The sequence below is a fragment of the Plectropomus leopardus genome, chromosome 10 (genome assembly GCF_026936395.1).
Source record: "Plectropomus leopardus strain MGB_pleo_1.0 chromosome 10, ASM2693639v1, whole genome shotgun sequence".
NCBI lineage: Eukaryota > Metazoa > Chordata > Actinopteri > Perciformes > Serranidae > Plectropomus > Plectropomus leopardus.
Window position 1 is genome coordinate 30,099,437 of NC_142185.1, and position 17,485 is coordinate 30,116,921.

The following is a 17,485-nucleotide window of genomic DNA, read 5'->3' on the forward strand; positions in this document are numbered from 1 at the left end:
TTCAAATTGGAAGATAAAAAGAAGAAAAAAACCCATTAAATATAATGATCTAATTTTGCAAAGTAATTTTAAATATATAATAATGATAATTATAAATATAACTTTTTGGACATTTTTCACTATTTTTCTCGACTCCAAAGCTGCTAATTTCTTGCAATTTGCGGAACAGTTCAAGTTGCTCATCACTTTTCCCCCATGTTTTTAAAAGGAAACAAATACGGTCAGATTTTGAAAGTTTAACTGATTGTGAAAGGCGTCTAAAGGCAGCACAAGAAAACAGAAGTCAATCCAGGTTTCAGAGGGTTAAAGGAGTGTGCTGTCTGTGACCCTTTGTTAGAAAAAAAATGTATCTGTGTGGTCTGTTAGCTACAAGTGGTTTTATTGCCAGTAATTATGCAGACTTCTCCCAGTTACTGTGGTAATGATTTATTGATGTTAAAATGCTACACATAGCACCTTCACATGTCAGGGGTCCACAGTTAGGAGTCACTGACACAGGTTGGAAATCCCTGCTGTTTGCCGTTTGCTGTCCGCGTGAATAGAAAACCGGAGGGCTCAGAGAAGGAGATGCACGGAGTGGTAATAGTTATAATATGCTTGCAAGATGTTTGTGTTTTTTCACTTTTGTGATTGAGGAAATCCTTTATTTTTTCAAAGGAAGAAAATAATACATTTGAAACAAGCAGTCAAAGGACACGGGTCAAATCTGCAACACCTACACCTTGTCCTGTTAGCATGTTAACGTTACTGTGGCTAAACAAAAAGACAAAATTAAAACTCTCCAACATTATAGCCTATTGAACAAGTCTCAGTAGTATGGCACCATTTTCAGGCTGTCATAGAGTCCAGTGTTTTGTGATGAGAGTACTATTTACAATTAAAAAACAAAACAGAAAAAATGAATCAACAAAGGAGTTTGATAAGCATGTGTTTTAAAAATAGTGCTTGAAACGAGTGACTTGACGTAAAACTATGTACATACCTGTATTTGTCAAAGCTTGTTTGCCTTTATATACACATCTTTTTTTCACATTGTTAATAAGTCACATCAATCATATTAAATATAGCAAACATTTCCGCTGTAGTAAAAAGAAAGGGAAAGATTCGAAAGACATGTAACCACGTGTGTATCACATTTCAACATAAAACATAGAACAATAATATTAATACCAATAGTAATGACATTATTCGAACAATTAAAATGGAAATCTCTTTTCAGCATCTCTTCGCCACGAAATAATTCTACTCTGCATCATTTTCCGGTTATTTTTTTGCTATGTACAAGAAACATTCAGATCTGTATCCTTCCAGTCGAGATCTCGGTTTAATACTCACATTTGGTTTTTCAGTGTTTGCCATTCGGTAACTGTTCGGAGATGCTGTGTGACCTGAAATTACTGACCTGATATATCGCCGAGTTTTCTACGATTTAAAAGGAAAAGTCTCACATTTTGTGAGATTACACCTCTGTGTGTTTACAGCCTCTTTTACACTGCCTGTTAAAAGCTGGAATATCACGCCATTATGCCGCTTTGTTATGTAAAAGGTACGACCGCAGAATCGGGGACAGAGTTGTCTCTGTCGCCTTTAAGCCAGCAGCGAAGTTAGCGACAGCTGACTGTTCCACACAACAACAGCTCAACAACACAACGCTATTTGCAAAGCACATTTTGATACAGCACGGGCAGGATGAGACCATGGACGGGACGGGTGTGAAGACAGCAGCTATCAGCAGTTATGCCCGGGTCACACTACCTGTGTGTGGAGTGTGTGTGGAGTGTGTGTGTGTGTCGCACCCATGTCAACAGGACGGAGCAGCAGCGCTTCTTTGCTGCGGTGTCCGATGGGGGCCAGATAAGATAATCTGAAAATACTTGGGCGGAGGGGGCAGCTGTATCTCGCATCATATGGGTTATTTAAAAATGAATACATTTTTAAAAAATCACATACACATGACACAAATGCAACTGTCAAATCTTAAAGTGAGACATTATTCAACATAGTTCCTACTTGGTGTCTATAAACTGTATGATTGTCCTGTGAGGTAATTTAAAAAAAACAAAGTGGTCTTGCTTTATTAACCAATATTGGATTAATCATCATACTACTGATATCACTATATCAGTAGTAAAAATATAGGATATTTTGAAAAACAAGTCGGGGGCTGTTTAAAAATGAGTCTGAGTGCCACACTTGGTCCTGGGCTGGAGTCTGGCCTCTTATCTCCACACAGACAGTGAAAATGGTGTTTTGTTAATATATTGATATCATGACATCTTTCACTACAGTTTCAATGTCTATCTATCACGGTAATATATATAATCAATATGTACCTTGAAACTCAACTTCTTTTGTTTCAGTTTCAAAATAAAAGCCCTATGACAACACTTTCACGAACAGAATTCCTTCATTAGTTAAAACTAGGCTTTTGTAAGAAATATTTGCAAGATGGGGTTGATAATGCAGTGGCTTGCAGGACTCCATAAACGAGTGGAGTGTGTGCTTTAAATTGTTGAAATACAGTTCTCATATTCAGCGGCGCAGCAGCAACGCTGTCTGTGTGAACACCGCACAACTGCAAGACGTAGCAGTTCAACGAGGCAGCTGTCAGGTGCTGCTTTTGCAGGCAGAAGTGGCAAATGAGACAAATGAAACAATGAGATTTGGGAGCTCTTTAACCTTGGAGCAGAAGATGATATCAGATGCCACATAACCGATACGGTAAATGATTGTTATTGCCATGTTATGCCATTGTTGTAGTTTGTTAGGTGCTGCTGATGCCTATGTTTTATGTCACATTAGAGGCTGACATTGTTGTGTTCAGTATCACTCCTGTCACACCTTATTTGCCTCTGCGATGCCAGCATGCTGTCTAAAATCACACATTGGAGCAGCATGATGCAGCTGTTGGTTGGTTCTGCGTAAAACTGTAAAGGCGGCATAAGAAAGGGACGGTGTAATGGCTCTGTAGCGCGATCTTTGTGTAAAAAGGGCTTAAATCAGTCTTCTCCTTTGACTCCACACAAGAGGATTCCCCAAAGATGTCGGACTTTTCCTTTAAAAACTCGGACTGCACTGTGACGGAGTTGTTGTGTTGTGTCTGGATTCACTGATTCCCTCGGGAGAGCAAGTGCAACCACTGCTTAGCTAAGAGGATGACAAAGCGTTACATTTTCTTTTTTTTTTGTTTGTTTGTTTGTTTTGTACAAGAGAATGTCTTACACATCAACTTCAAAACAATCAAGACTGCGTACTTGCTGCAGGACATGAATAAATACAGAAAATTAAACTTCTTCTAATCAAGTCAATTCAATTTTTAACCAAAATAAAAGAAAGAAAACTCACCCAGAGGTCCAAGATTGTTATCGACGACAAAACAAATAATTCAAGTGGAAAAAAGATAAAAATGACACTAACAGTAGTACAGAAGTGTTTGTGCTTGTGAGGACATTAACCCATCACCTGAAATGTGCCTCAAAATAAGAATAAAAAAAATGCAAACTGGTCCGTGTTGCATCAGTAGCTTCAAAGATAAACAGGTTGTTTTTTATCCCTGACTACACATCTGCATTAAGTGGGTGCTTGAAATAAAGTGCAGGATATTTCTAGCAATAATTTCAAGATTCTAGACTTTTTTTCAAACATTTATGGATTAATCTCATTGTTGACGAGTTCAACAAAGAAATCGCTGAACGCTGAGAGATTACATTCTTGTAGCATGACGGAAAACTATGAGCGATGCTGTCGACTGTCAGTAACAAAAATAAAAATAAAAAAAAGCCTGTAATCACATTAGAGTTGCACCGATGGAAATAAGAGTGTGTGTTTATGTGTGTTTTAGGTACGTTCAGATACAAAGCGAACCAAATAAGCCTAGATCCAAATTATAATGAACAACTGGACAATCTGATGGAAGAAAAAGTGATGAGAAAAAAAAACAAACTGCATTTGATGCTCAGTCAGATACTAATATCCCTCTGTACATTCATACGTGGAGACTTACAGCAACCTCTCTTCACCTCATCTGTTCTTACACTACAACCACTCTCATTTTCCATCTGCTGGTTATTCTCTTAATTATTCTGCCCTACAAAGGCTAACCGCAGGTCAAATTTTGGTCAAAATTGAGGTGTCGGAGGTGCACGGGCAGGCGAAAACTTGTGGCACTCACTGATCTTAAATCAAGCAGAAGTGTATTATGAGGAATTGTTAAGGTGAGAATAAGGCCAGCGACAAAAAAAAGACAAATTGAAATTTTAGGGGATATACGCCAAATCATTGATGATGGGATTTAGGCAATAAAATTACTTATGAATACCTATTTAATGCATCACCAATACTCTTCCTACATTTGGCTGGAGAGTCAATCAGCCATTTTTCTCTGGTTCAGTGTTACTGTAGTTATTGTGGTTAGCTCTTGTAGGGTCAGAAATGTTAAAATAATGTCTGTGATAGTTTTCCAGAACCAAACAGTCTTCAAATGTGTCTTGTTGTACCGCCAGTCAAAAACTCAGAGGTATTCAAATAAATTCAACATAGGACGAAAAAAGGCAGTGAAACCTGATATCTGAGGAGCTGCAATCAGTAAATGTTTGGCATTTTTTCTTTAAATATTGTTAATTTTCTGTCGATTGACTGAGCCGTTCAATATCTACTGAAAGTGATATCTAAGGGCATATATTCAGCACCAAATAGAAACTCAGTACGTCATTTTTTAGGACATCTTCTCCTCGTGTTATCTTTCACTGCACACAGTATATGACAAAAAGCTACATGAAAAACAACAGATGTTTGTTATTCTTTAAATTTAGATGTGGAGCACTAATACTTTTTGTTTAAAGTTCTTCTTCGTGTTGTATCTGAACGCAGATTTGAGAAACTCATCTTTAAAAAGTCATATTTACCTCTCTGTTTTACTTAAAATATACTCCACTGAGCACTCTTGACTGCATTATTGTAAACAAAGGACTCATATGATAATATGACTTGAAATACAACACAATGATCCCCCCCATCCCACACACAAAAAAAATGACAAATTGGAAATGAAAGAAAGAAAAAAAAACATATAGGCCTACGTTTATTCAGCTTTGTTTGTTGTGTTATCTAGATGGATAAGGCTGGTCCAGTCATTGTGTGTTTCTGGCCTTTCACAGAGTCCCGCTGCATGACTGGTCCTGGTCAGCTGGTCAGAGGTAGAAGCCGGTGGCTGGCGGGTCGGGGAGGCTGGACAAGGTCTCAGGTACGGGCATCTGGACAGAAGGGGGCGCCGCTCCATTTCTATTGGGCAGAGCACAGCCTCCTGGGTAAGAACTGTTCAAGATGCAGCCATTCTCCATCTGCACAAGGCGAGAGGGACATCATGAGCACAGACTGCTGGAAGTCATAGTATAAAGTACAGTCATAAATGGAATTAAAAAATATATAAATAAAAAAATATATTCATAATAATAACCGCAACAATAACAACCCATGTTATGCAGATTTTATTCCTTCATCATGCAGTTTTGTAAAAATGTTATGAATTCTTTGTGGTGTATTGTGTCATTAAATGGAAATGTGCATTATTTTATGCATACAGTATTTCCCCTTTGGGATTATTAGGCTTTAAAATAATGTTCTGTGGATTTAAACTAAGGCCCTCAAAGCAACATTCTCTTAAATTTCTTTTAAATTTTCCCTCAATTTTCTTCCAAGAGACAAAAAAAGGGAAGTCATTTCAGATGCACCCAATGTTTCTTAATGATCCAGATCTGCTGAAACTTAGATGCAATTTTTCTCAGTTTCACTGTTGTGACTGTGGTCAACCTTTATGGGGCAGAATTGTTTTGTCTCAAGAAAATGATGCAATCCCCCAATTTCGTTCCCAATTTCCCAAAACCGAGTGGGATGTCTCATGGTGGTGTCTCATTGTGCTCGACGATCAGTCAAAAACAGTTCAAAGATTTTCAGTTTCATTAAATATAGGATAAAGAAATACAGCAAATCCTGATATCCTGATTTCTGCCATTTAAAAAAAAAAAAATCTTGGTTAGAGTGCTCTTGACCACTCGCAAAACTTTCTCTGACCAAAGAGAAGAGCAAAAAAAGGAAAAGATATAAACTGATGCTAACAAAATAAGAATAACTTGTGAATACTGTGAAGTAAATTTGGTCATATTACACTTCATGCATGATGCCCAATGTTTGGGCTGGCTGTTAATTGTCGTTTAACATTTATTTTGAAAGGAGAAGTGGAAAAACATTTTGAAACATGGATGCAGGAAACAGTTGGAATAAGCCCAGTTTTTTTCTACATATAATCATACAGATCTTATGGTGTCATGTGATGACAGAGTGGATGACTTCACCCACTTTGTGCATTCAGAGTGGGTGAAGTCATCCACTCTGTGAATATACAAGCACATACATTAAGTATGAGTCTGTGCAGAAAATGCATCTTTAACGATCATCAGAATTTTTGAGCTTAAAGTATATTGCAGCATTTTATGTTATGTTATTGTGCAACTTGACATTGCAATGATGATAAACAATATATCATGCAGCACTACCAGAAATCCAAATTCTAAAAGCTCTTTACTTAAAAGTGATGCAACCACCCACAGAGACCCCGGACATTAGAGACGCTAAACTGTTACCTATCTGCTGCTGCACAACGACCAGTCTCAGACACACAGTGCCATAATGGGAAAATCCGAGGTGGCACCCTTAAGGCCTGCTACAATCCCAATTATGGAGCTGACAGCTGCTACTGTAGCAGCTTGCATGGACAATCCGTGGAGAAAGGAGCTAAGCTTAGCTAACTAGATAAATTACACGAATCATCAATTCATTATACTGTATACTGTCGTTGTGTCCTTTCCATTCACAAATCCATGAAACCATTAATTTTTTTAATCTTCGTGGGGTTCGTTATTCTGCACAGAATCATGTAGAAATATGGCTATATTTTCATTTGTTGGATTTATTTATTTGAATCAGTCTTTTGAATTCTCTTGCACCATTGTTCGCCCTTCAGCTTGAGAAACTCTGCACTGCTGCATCTCCTCTTTCAGCCTCTGCAGCAAATAAAAACAACAGCGCAGCGCTTCCAGTTTTTGTAGGTCACAGCACATCAAGTCTTTTCAGTCTCTGAATACTGAGCAATGACCCTAAATGAACAAAACAAACAAGACACAGATGTAGAAAAAAAACACTGCGCTGTACGTCTTCTTAGATCTCTGCCTCAGATATTTTCCTCTTCTGGCATGTTTGCCTACCAGGAATAGATCATCTGATTTGATTCAAGTTTGATCCATTTGGCAAAGACCTGATGGATTTTAACTCATCATACATGTTGTATATACAGTATTTGAAATGCATTACACATATTTTATGAGATAAAAAGCTGTTCTGTAAATTTGTTTACACAAGCTTTTAATTAGACAAAATTTAAGTAAGAAGTCTGGGGGCATGAGATATAATCTATTTAACCCAAACACCAGGAATCACAAGCTCTCCCATGATAACACTAAATAAACATGATTTTATTTTACCTCATTTACTGCAAGGCAAAGGTGCAACATATTTCTAAGAATTTAGAAAATAATTTTATTAGGAAGCTTCAGAAAATTCAGTGCATGTCCTACAATTTTTTACTCGACATTTAGATGCACGGATGAACCTGACAACACAATATACTGTACGTATGCTGTGATTCAAATGTAAAACACCATTAACTAAGGCAAAATGCTTAACAGTAAACACTTTTCAGTTAAAATTGTCTACATTTCCTATCCGAGGATTCAACCGTTCCTCATATCGATGTGCTCTCTCTCCTGTGATGCCACTGAGGAGAGAGTATTGACAGAACGTTCTGGTCAAACATCGTTCAAATCTGAGGGGTCCTTCAGTGAGTTAATTTTCTCTGTAAATGTCATGGCCGTCTGCCCATCAGAGATATCATGTATAAAATGTTGACAGATCACGCTGCAGGTGGCACAGCTGGTAATTTTAGGCTCACCACTGAAAGGAAAGGTCAGAGTGTCACCAAAATCACCATGACTTATCTTCTGTATGTCATGAATATCCACAGCAAACCTGAAAATATTTTTTATTAGTCTTTAAGGTATTATATTATAGACTAGAACTGTTTGCGCCTTTAGCACCATTAGCTGCTAGCCACAGTCTCATCACGTTCAAATTGAGAGCCGTTTGCAGACAATCTTGGCTCACACGCTCATTTCATTCAGTATGCTCTGAATGTCGTATACAGATCCTTCAAGTGTTTTTATATGTTACGTTTGACAGACAATCTAAAAATTCATGAGAGGCAACAAATTTTCACTAATGTTTGGCATTCTTGTTGAAAAATGTCGTCAATGATGCCAATAAATTTCCTTTTGATAAATTAGGATACAAACAGCTGAAGCTCTACACCTAAGTATTGGACCAATACCAACCAACCAAACCAACCCCTAGACTACCAATGCAGCAAAAAAAATAATGTTACTAAAGGTAATGATGATAATAATTCATGGTCATTTAAGAAATTTTGCAAACCTTATCCCCAGCAGTGTAGGTCATGTTTTGGCGGGATGTTAAAAAACAATCCAAGAGGCAGTTGAAAGCTCCTAAAAGCTAGAAAGTTTAGCTTTTGAGTGTATGCTGTTATATGGGCCATTCTGCCGAATCTGTGCCTTTTCTTTCCCTCGGACATAACATGAATAAATAAGCATAAAATTTTGCTGTAAAATACATTCTTTGATCCAGCAAAACCTTAATAAAGACAGCCAAGAAAAACAAACAAAAAACGAGATTACAACATGCAGACGACACAAATTCAGCAGAGTGGCCAACACACACAAAAACAGCATTTTAAATGAAACCTACCTCTGTATTCATGAGTAAATTAACACCGGTTCAGAATGACGCACATCACACTGGGGTGTGCTAATTTAAACAGAAAGCAGGTTGTTGGGGATTGCTCAGTTACGAAAATACTATGGAGATAGTGAAAAGTAAGACCAGGAAATTCTTTGTTTGGACCAATGAAGAAGTAGGACTGTTACTGAAAGAAACACATGAGTATAAGGTGGTTAAGGCAGCTGAATACAGATTGGGAATCATTACAATGCAAATACAAAATTGCCTGAGGAGGCAGTGGGGATGGGAAAAATAGTACCAACACAAGGATGTAATCTCACAAGGTATGTAGACCTAGCTATAATGTTTCGATTTGATAATCTGTGACTGATAAGACCCAACTGAGAAGAGAATGAAGGTGTCTATGTCACTGTTTCTGCTCATCCAGACTTAAACGCAACCCTAGATTTTTCAAACGAAAAAGAGGTTCAGCAGCATTTTCAAGGGTCTGTTTAGGTGTTCCAAAACGCTGGATTAGTGTGGACGCTATATGTAGCAATAGTTAAGCTTGAAACACAAAATGTATTAGTGTGGATGTAGTCTCAGTGTTTCAGCAACCTCACCTTATTGGGACTGGGGTCATGAGAGATCTCAGAGGTCACCATGCCATAGTGGTCCAGCTGCCGGCAGGGCTTGGCCACTCCGAGGATCTGCTCCAGGGAGGCGTTGGGAGGAGGGCACTGCGACAGGCTGGAGATGACCTGAGCCAAAGGAACTGGGATCTGCTCCTGCTGCCGTTTATGGTTCACCCCCTGGAAGGATGAAACCGTGGACTCGGCCCCGAGCTGATGCTCGTTCCTACCGAACAAACCACTTCCACTGATCGAGTAATCCGCATTGTCAATATCAGGCATGCTAAAATCCATGCAAGTATCTAGTGAGGTGTTTGTCAGAGGTTTTTGGCCATTATCGAGGCAGGGGTTGCTGCCCAGACTCTCGCTGAATGCAAAGTCCTGCCACTGGGATTTCCCCACCGAGTGCTCCGTGCTGGAGACGCCGCACAGTCCGTTGAGATTGGCTGCCTTTTGTTTGGCATGGCACTGCTGTGAGAGATGGTTCTGCATCCTCGGCTGCTGCTGAAGGAAGCGTTGATGCGTTTGCTGCTGATGAAACTCTCCATCCAGCTCTGACGCCTTGCCGTTAAAAACAGTCTGTTGTGTGTTAAAGTGTTCCAGTTGTATCCCCGCACTGACCAGAATGTCCTGCGCTGTCCACTGTCCGTTGGGAAGTGACTGATTTTGCCCCAGCCGATCTCCGTTAGCTACCGTGTTCGCCAAATGGTCGCTCTGCTGGCCCCACTCGTGCGCCACTTTACCTGGTCGCATGTTGAGGTGCTGCTGCATCTGCTGGGACAGTTGCACGATGGGAGCCTGCCCCACCAGGGGAGGCTTATGGTGAGGAAACTGCATTTGCACATTAGTGTCAGGAGTGGCGTTACTTTCAGGTAGTGACACTGTGGTGGCTGTCGCTGAGGCCGTACTGGGAGGCACCTGTCCTCCTCCGTGCTCCGTGGAATCACTCTTCCCCTCTATGGAGTCGTAGATATATGAAAGGATCTCATCGTTTGTCAACAGGTCGTCCAAAGTGGGCACGCGTTCAGGGTCCATCTCGACTCTGATCATCCGCTCATCCAGCAGCAGCAGCTCCAGGTCCTCGGCGCTCAGCCCCAGTCCTTCCAGAGCTCCAAACAGCTCGCCGTTTGAACACCCGCTGTCTTCCGAATCCACAACGCCTTGTCCTTCCAGAGAAAGGGAGTCCAGAGTGGCCAGCAGCGGGTCGAAGCTGGTGCCTGGCTCTGTGACGCTGGCACCCAGCACGCCGTTGCTCGGCTCATCCCAGCTCCTGTGCATGCTGGAGGGCTCAGAGTCAGAGAAGCCCATTTGGTCTCCAAAGAAGCTATGGAAAGACATTTTGGGCTCCAGAGCAGGCTGGCAAACGTACACCGACTCATCCTGACTCATGAGCGCCCCAAGAAGAGAGCCGGGGTCCAGACCGTCCCTCACCAGCCTTTCAGTCCGGCTCTTCTTTGACTTACTGCCATTTTTCTCATGGCTCCCATCTCTGAAGGCTGCGATGGGATGGTTGGACTGGTAGAGCAGAGCCTCACCTGTAGCGTAGGTAAAAGGTAGATGCATGGAGCGCTTACGCAAGTGTTCTCCTCCCTCTTCATCCCTGTAAAGATGGAAAACACGATTACTGTCTGGATACCAGACAAGGGCAGTTCATTTACGGAGTTTTGTTTTGTCGTTCAAATTTTTATTCACTTTAACAACCATTTAAACATACTGACTTTAAGACTTTGTAAAAATACAAATAAAACAATAAAATAATAAACAATAAAAAAAATTAAAAAATGAAACCAAGTAAGACAAACTGAACCAAAATAAAAGAGTAAACAAACACAAAAAACCACCAAACTTAAAGGCAGCCACATAGAACTCACCCAGGCAGTCCAATGGCTCGTAGACATACATATACAAACGTGCAAATACACAATACAGTATACACGTACATACGTAAACATCTTGTCCCCTAGTACCCTTCACCACCTAAGATGTTGCTCTGCTAATGTGAGCTACAAAAACTTGCCATATTTGACTAGTCTTGCTTACCTGTTCACAAAGTTATTAGCTTTGTTTCTTACCAAATTATCCATGATTGGAGGTGTCTCATAAAAGTCACATTTATAAAATGGGATCTACACATGCATCTACACGTGGAATAAAAATTCCCAATATAAATCAGATTTAAAACAAGGGAAATTATAATTTGTCCCCATATAAACTTTGATACTATGTCACACTGCTTTTGCTCATCTTTGAATATATCTGTCAAATTTTGTTCATTTCAGGCTCAGCATAAACTGATAGTAAAACATACAGGAGGGGCCTCTGGGTGGCGATGATGTAATCTGGTTTGCCGTTCTTGTACACCAGCCTGGCGTTGGCCTGGACCCATTTCCAGCGATTCTCCTTGGTGAGGAGCCTGAACACAGTCAGACCGCTCTCTCCGGTCTTCATCACTACGAAGATAGAACACAAAAGTGGTGGTGTTATATTATTATGTTAACTGTATCGCAGAATTAACAAAATATAAATAAACTTGCTGAAAGTGACAGAGTCAGTGACAGAGTCAGTGACAGAGTCAAAAGCAGTACTTTGCATTTTTGCATATTGGTCAGTCCCTCAAGGATGTTGTAATGCAGCAATAGCAACAATTTACCCTTTGAAACGTGAAGCGACATTGATTTTGTTGTTGCAGCTTTCAGACATCTGTCACAACTATGTAAACTTTTGAACCCTGAGCAAATTGCTGCAGTTACTTTGAAAAACATAGGAAAAAAGGCAACGAGCAAGTTGGTAAGAAATGTTCCACAAATTGCAAGAAATTAGTACATATAGATTTTTTTTAAAAAAAAGGTAGGGAAAAATGTCAAGGGAAAAACTTCAACATAATATTTAAATAATTTAAATTATGTAGCAAAATTATTTGAATTTTAAAGCATGGATAAATAGAGTCTTGTGGGTAATGTCGAGCCTGTTTCTGGTTAAACAAAAAGGATCTAAAGCTTTATCAAAATAGTGTTAGATTGTTTAGCCACTGTTAAAAAAAGGCTGTGAGTCTCAAAGGACCTGTAGTTCCTGAGGTTGCAAATCTCTGCGTAATTAACATTAGCGCTGCTATTGTCTCTAAACGTGCAAGGCAATCACTAAAACATACTAGTCTATTACATTATAGCACTTACAGCTGTAGGGCTCTGATATTATATTAAGTTTAATTAGTCACGTCTTCAGTACATATTAAAAAAAAAGCACTTTCTCAGCATTTAGAGGCCAGAGGAAAGGATTGTTTTCTCCCTTGCTGACTCCGCCCTCACAACACCTCCCGACTATGACAACACAGCGCATGTATCTACAATATACTGTTAGGCTGAATGGAGATCAGCTGGCTCTTCTGTGCAGAAGTTTAACCTGCTTTTACATCTTGATTAATCCTCACTGATCGCTGCGCTGCAGTGAACAGAGAGTGGTCAGTAACACATCTGACCTCTGCAGTGTTTATGTGTTGCTGCTGCTCTATGGATCATCTCTGATGCTTTGCTCATGCAGTGGATTTGTGGGCCCTATCCTCTCCCTGGCAGCTCTGCAGCTTTGCTCAATCTGCTCCGTAATCCAGCGGGATTACTTGCGAAAGCTGTCTGAACTCTGTGACCAGGTTGGACCAGACATCCACAACTTTTTTTTTGACAGGACTAAATCTAAAATGGCAAAATGTCTCTGTGAGATTAATATCAAAGATGGATGAATTCCTTTTGCCATATGCTCTCTTCATTTCTAGCATGTGGCCAGGTCACAAACTTTTTCAATTTACAGCTGAACAGTGCATTAAAACATGTTTGCGGTGATAAATATAAAATAATGATTAAGCACAGTTTACATAAATTAAATTATTTCTTGTGCAAATTTTAAGGTGATGACAGATCTACCAACTTTCACAAAAACTTCGTCCTGAACGACACCCACTAACCGTATCACTGTGCAGAAAGATGCATGCATCTGCCTGTGGACGAGGGGCTAGTGCTCCTGACGGGGCGAGATGTAAACATTACACCCACACTCACAATATTATCATAGAGTGCATTTAGTAATTTTATACCTGTTGTTATTGTAATATGAAATGCGTTTCTTTCCATTATTGCTGTGCAGCTCTCCCCCTCCCTCTTTCTCTATCTGTTTATCTTTCCTTTTTGTCATAATTGTAATTTAATTGTTATTTATGACATCTATTGCACGTCTGTCCGTCCTGGAAGAGGGATCCCTCATTATCCTCTGCCGCTCTTCCCGAGGTTTCTTCTTTTTTTTCTCCCCCGTTACAGGGGTTCTTTTTCAGGAGTTTTTCCTTAGATGATGTAAGGGTCTAAGGGCAGAGGGATGTCGTACGCTGTAAAGCCCTCTGAGGCAAACCGTGTTTTGTGAAAATGGGCTTTATAAATAAAATTGACTTGACTTGACTTGACTTTCTGCATGATGACATGGTTGGTTGGGGTAATTTGGTAGAAATAAAACAGCTCCTACATTAAACTGCTCATAACAAAGTCTGGAATAGCCTGAGTAATCGCATTGTGATTTCTGCAAAGAGACATTACTGTGGAGTTTTTATTTTTTGGTGCTTTGTGGACCACAAGTTAAGTGCCATCTAGTTCCATTATATTGGAGAGAGGACAGACATCTCTACGGCCAATATCTCCCACACTCGGCAGCTCACAACATAAACTAGAATCTAGAAACAATAAAACGACACACATTAATTTTTGGATGAACTTAAACAGTGATCTGCTTTGATATTTTGAGGTTTTGTCTGCACCAATAGAGAGATTGAAGGAAACAAGGGAGAAAGAGATGCAACAAACCACTGTTGTAAACTAACAGAACTTACTTCTGACGTGGTTCTCTGCGCAGTACAACATATCTGCTGCATGGATGAACTGATAGCCAGATCCTCGTACCCGCAGTTCAGCCTCTGTGTACCCCAGCACGATCTTCCCCCTGCACAAAAAGATCGTAATTAACTTTCAAGACATTGGTCATGGTACACGCCACATCCACATCTTACATCCATATCTATAGTGAATGGTCTTCAAAGTGTTGGAAAAAAATGTATATATCACACACACGTGCTGTTTTTATCAGCGTACGTGAAGCTTCTCCTACATGAATAAAACATTAACACCTGGTAAAATTGCTTAATCCACAAAAAAAAATCATCAATGCAAGTGACAATACTAGAAGATATCATTACTTTGCATCGCAGGCCAACGGTGTGAAGTCCAGCTTGTGTTTGGTTCTGAAGATCATGTTCTTGGTCCTGATCTCTAGGATGGATGGAGGCTGCAGAGGAGTCGCGATGGCGAACAGGGCGAGCTGAGGCGGGGCCTTTCCCCCGTTTTCTTGTCGCTGGTTCTGTCCATGCAGAAACTTGAGTCTGCCCTGGATGTTCAAAGCCTGCAGAGAAAGGAAAATAAATGAAGTCCTTCAATTGTGTTGAGATCTGAGAGACTGCAGAGCCCAACAGTAGTTTTTGGAAGCCATTACTCTGAGTCTCCCAATAAATTTGATGGGGCTGTATTTTAGAGAAAATAGATAATACTACTGAACTGTATTTCTATTAAAGAGTAACTAAATCCCCAAACCACATTTTCAGCTGAAACATAATGTACAAGAGTACTTAGTGTTGTTGATTGATTCAGGTCCAAATCTTGACATTTTGTGCATTTGAATGATATACATACAGAGTGACTGGCTTTCTTCACCCACAGACACTCTACTGGGCACAGGTCCAGGGGCTCAAAGTGTCAGGGCCACCCTGGCCTTCACTTGCAAAATGTCACTCGAATCAATTCATTCATTCATTTATATTTGGTTTATTTGCTCATGTCAGTGTATGATTTCCAAAACAATAACAAAAACCCATTATACACTTTTTTTCTCATAACACCTCTACACGAACAAATAGCAGGAAGAAGAATTAGAGTGTAAACCAGGGAGAGACTAAAAAATACCGGAAAGGGATGTAAACTACAAAGAGACAAAATAACTACAAAAGGGAGCAAAACAACCACAAAGAGACAAAACAAATGATTACAAAGAGAATCTAAACAATAACAACAAAAAACAGCCAAAACCACCGTAGGGTGTGAAAATCTGCATGTGCAGCTTGGTATTGTATTTCCATCACTGCTGATCAGAGCTGATCGGAAATGGAGCCGATAAATACCTGCAACTATGTGACTAATGATTTAATGCTGATTGTAACCTTTGCAGCTTAAGACAAAAGACGGGTGTTAGTGGGGTTTCTGTCCATTGGGAAAGGGGCTTTAAAAATTTTGTAGTGACTGTAGAAGGATTTTTTTAAGAGCTAATCGTGCCATGTTTATCATGCACAATAAGGAGGAAACATTTTTAGTAAAAGACGTTTTGGGTAGAAGTTATGTGGCAGGACTGGGATTGTATATCTGATGTAGCAGGTGGAAATGGTGAGAAATCTTGTGGGAGGGGACTAAACAGTGAAGCGCAGACTTCAACTTGCAGCAGACAGGTAGAATTTAAGTCAAAAGCATCATGTCTCCAGTTCTTGTACAAAAAAACCCTTTAGCTTGCAGGTTTTCTCTTCTTTGTTGAAAGTTTTAACTTACCAGAAAGCCTGATGAGTTGTCCAGAAGGCAGCGAAAGCGACACACAAAGCTCCTCTCCAGGAAGGACGAGTTCTCTGGAGGAAGCTGTTCGGGGTTGTAGGTCACCACAGATGAGCTGCTGTCCGGTTCCATCTCTGTAATTACAAAAAATATCGGATAATGTCAGTGATAATAAAAAAAACATAGTAACTTTAACTTGAGAATGTGTCATTGAAAGCCCACTGAACTAACAGTCCTCCACAGGTTCATATCGTTCTGGATTTGTCCAAAGTCCACTTTTGAATGAGGCTGTCAAAAAATAATTTGATCAAATTCCTCTTGACGGTTATTAGGTGTTGACGTCATATTAGACCCAGCACTGTTTATACTGGGTATCGGGACGGGTAATCTGAAAGAAAATTGATAAATCTACTTAGGATTCTGCTCTTGAGAGCAAAAAATATATATATAATGGCCTTTTGGTTAAAGCCACAGCCCCCCAGTATGAACTAGTGGAGAGACAGGGTGAGGAATGTGTGTAATACAGAAAAAAATCTCAGCAAGGTTACAGTTGAAAATGGACAGGTTTAATTAGCAATGGTCCTTGTTAATATGGGCGTTTCCAGAAATCTAGTTACTTATTTTTTTGTCTTTGTTATTTCTTTGTTTTTAATTGTTCGATTCTTTTTATGGTTTTTGTTTTTGACTTTTGTTTATATTTTATTATTATTACTGTTTTGCAATACTTTTATATTTCTCCTACAGACTGTGAAAGGCAAAGTGGGAGGTATATGCCGAATTAATAAGTATATTCTGGAAAGTAATATTATTATGGTACATTTAATTGCTTTAATATTGTCACAAATGTGAAAAGTAAGAGTGAAACTATCAGGTCAGCCTCCACATGTACTCTTGAACTGTACGATGATGTTGTCTCACAACATCATCTGCACTTATGCAATGAGGCCTGCAGCTATCTCTGTCTTAACACACTGAGTGACGGCATGTGCTACAGGTCGAGGGGTGAAGCCTGTTAACGGCTTCTCGTTGCAGGAGTTGGTTAGTTGTGTCAGAGCTGTGAGTCTTAGCCTAAACACATTTCCCAGAACCAAAGCACATAGACATAAGCATCTTAAAACCCAAATACAGATCTGGGACCACTTCACCTCCTAAGCCACGGTGAAGATTACCGGGTCACGTGACTTGACCTGAGGATGGTCTTATAGCTAACTGCCTAAAACTGTGTGTACTTAACTGTCTAATATTGATGTTCAAATGTGAATCTTCATACAGGCTGGCAGCTGCAGGGGAGCAATGCACATTTAGCACTGAACACTTTACACATACACTTCTTCAAAGCAATGTTTAACCCCTTCATGCCTGCAAGTGAAATTGTTAAATATTCATTGG

The 17,485-nt window shown here is 39.8% G+C and overlaps 1 protein-coding gene across 2 annotated transcripts in view; it reads right to left on the minus strand.

Moving 5' to 3' along the window:
- Nucleotides 1-410: 410 nt before the first annotated feature.
- Nucleotides 411-17,485, minus strand: part of LOC121949302 (aryl hydrocarbon receptor-like) — a 57,665-nt gene continuing 40,590 nt past the window's right edge. For both annotated transcript variants that reach the window (XM_042494957.2, XM_088083543.1), the window contains exons 6-11: nucleotides 16,097-16,230; nucleotides 14,704-14,906; nucleotides 14,341-14,450; nucleotides 11,785-11,926; nucleotides 9,468-11,076; nucleotides 411-5,339 (exon numbers count right to left, since the gene is read on the minus strand). In XM_042494957.2, the coding sequence (XP_042350891.2) occupies nucleotides 5,190-5,339; nucleotides 9,468-11,076; nucleotides 11,785-11,926; nucleotides 14,341-14,450; nucleotides 14,704-14,906; nucleotides 16,097-16,230 (2,348 nt within the window). In that variant the 3' untranslated portion in view covers nucleotides 411-5,189. The remainder of the gene's footprint in view (nucleotides 5,340-9,467; nucleotides 11,077-11,784; nucleotides 11,927-14,340; nucleotides 14,451-14,703; nucleotides 14,907-16,096; nucleotides 16,231-17,485) is intronic.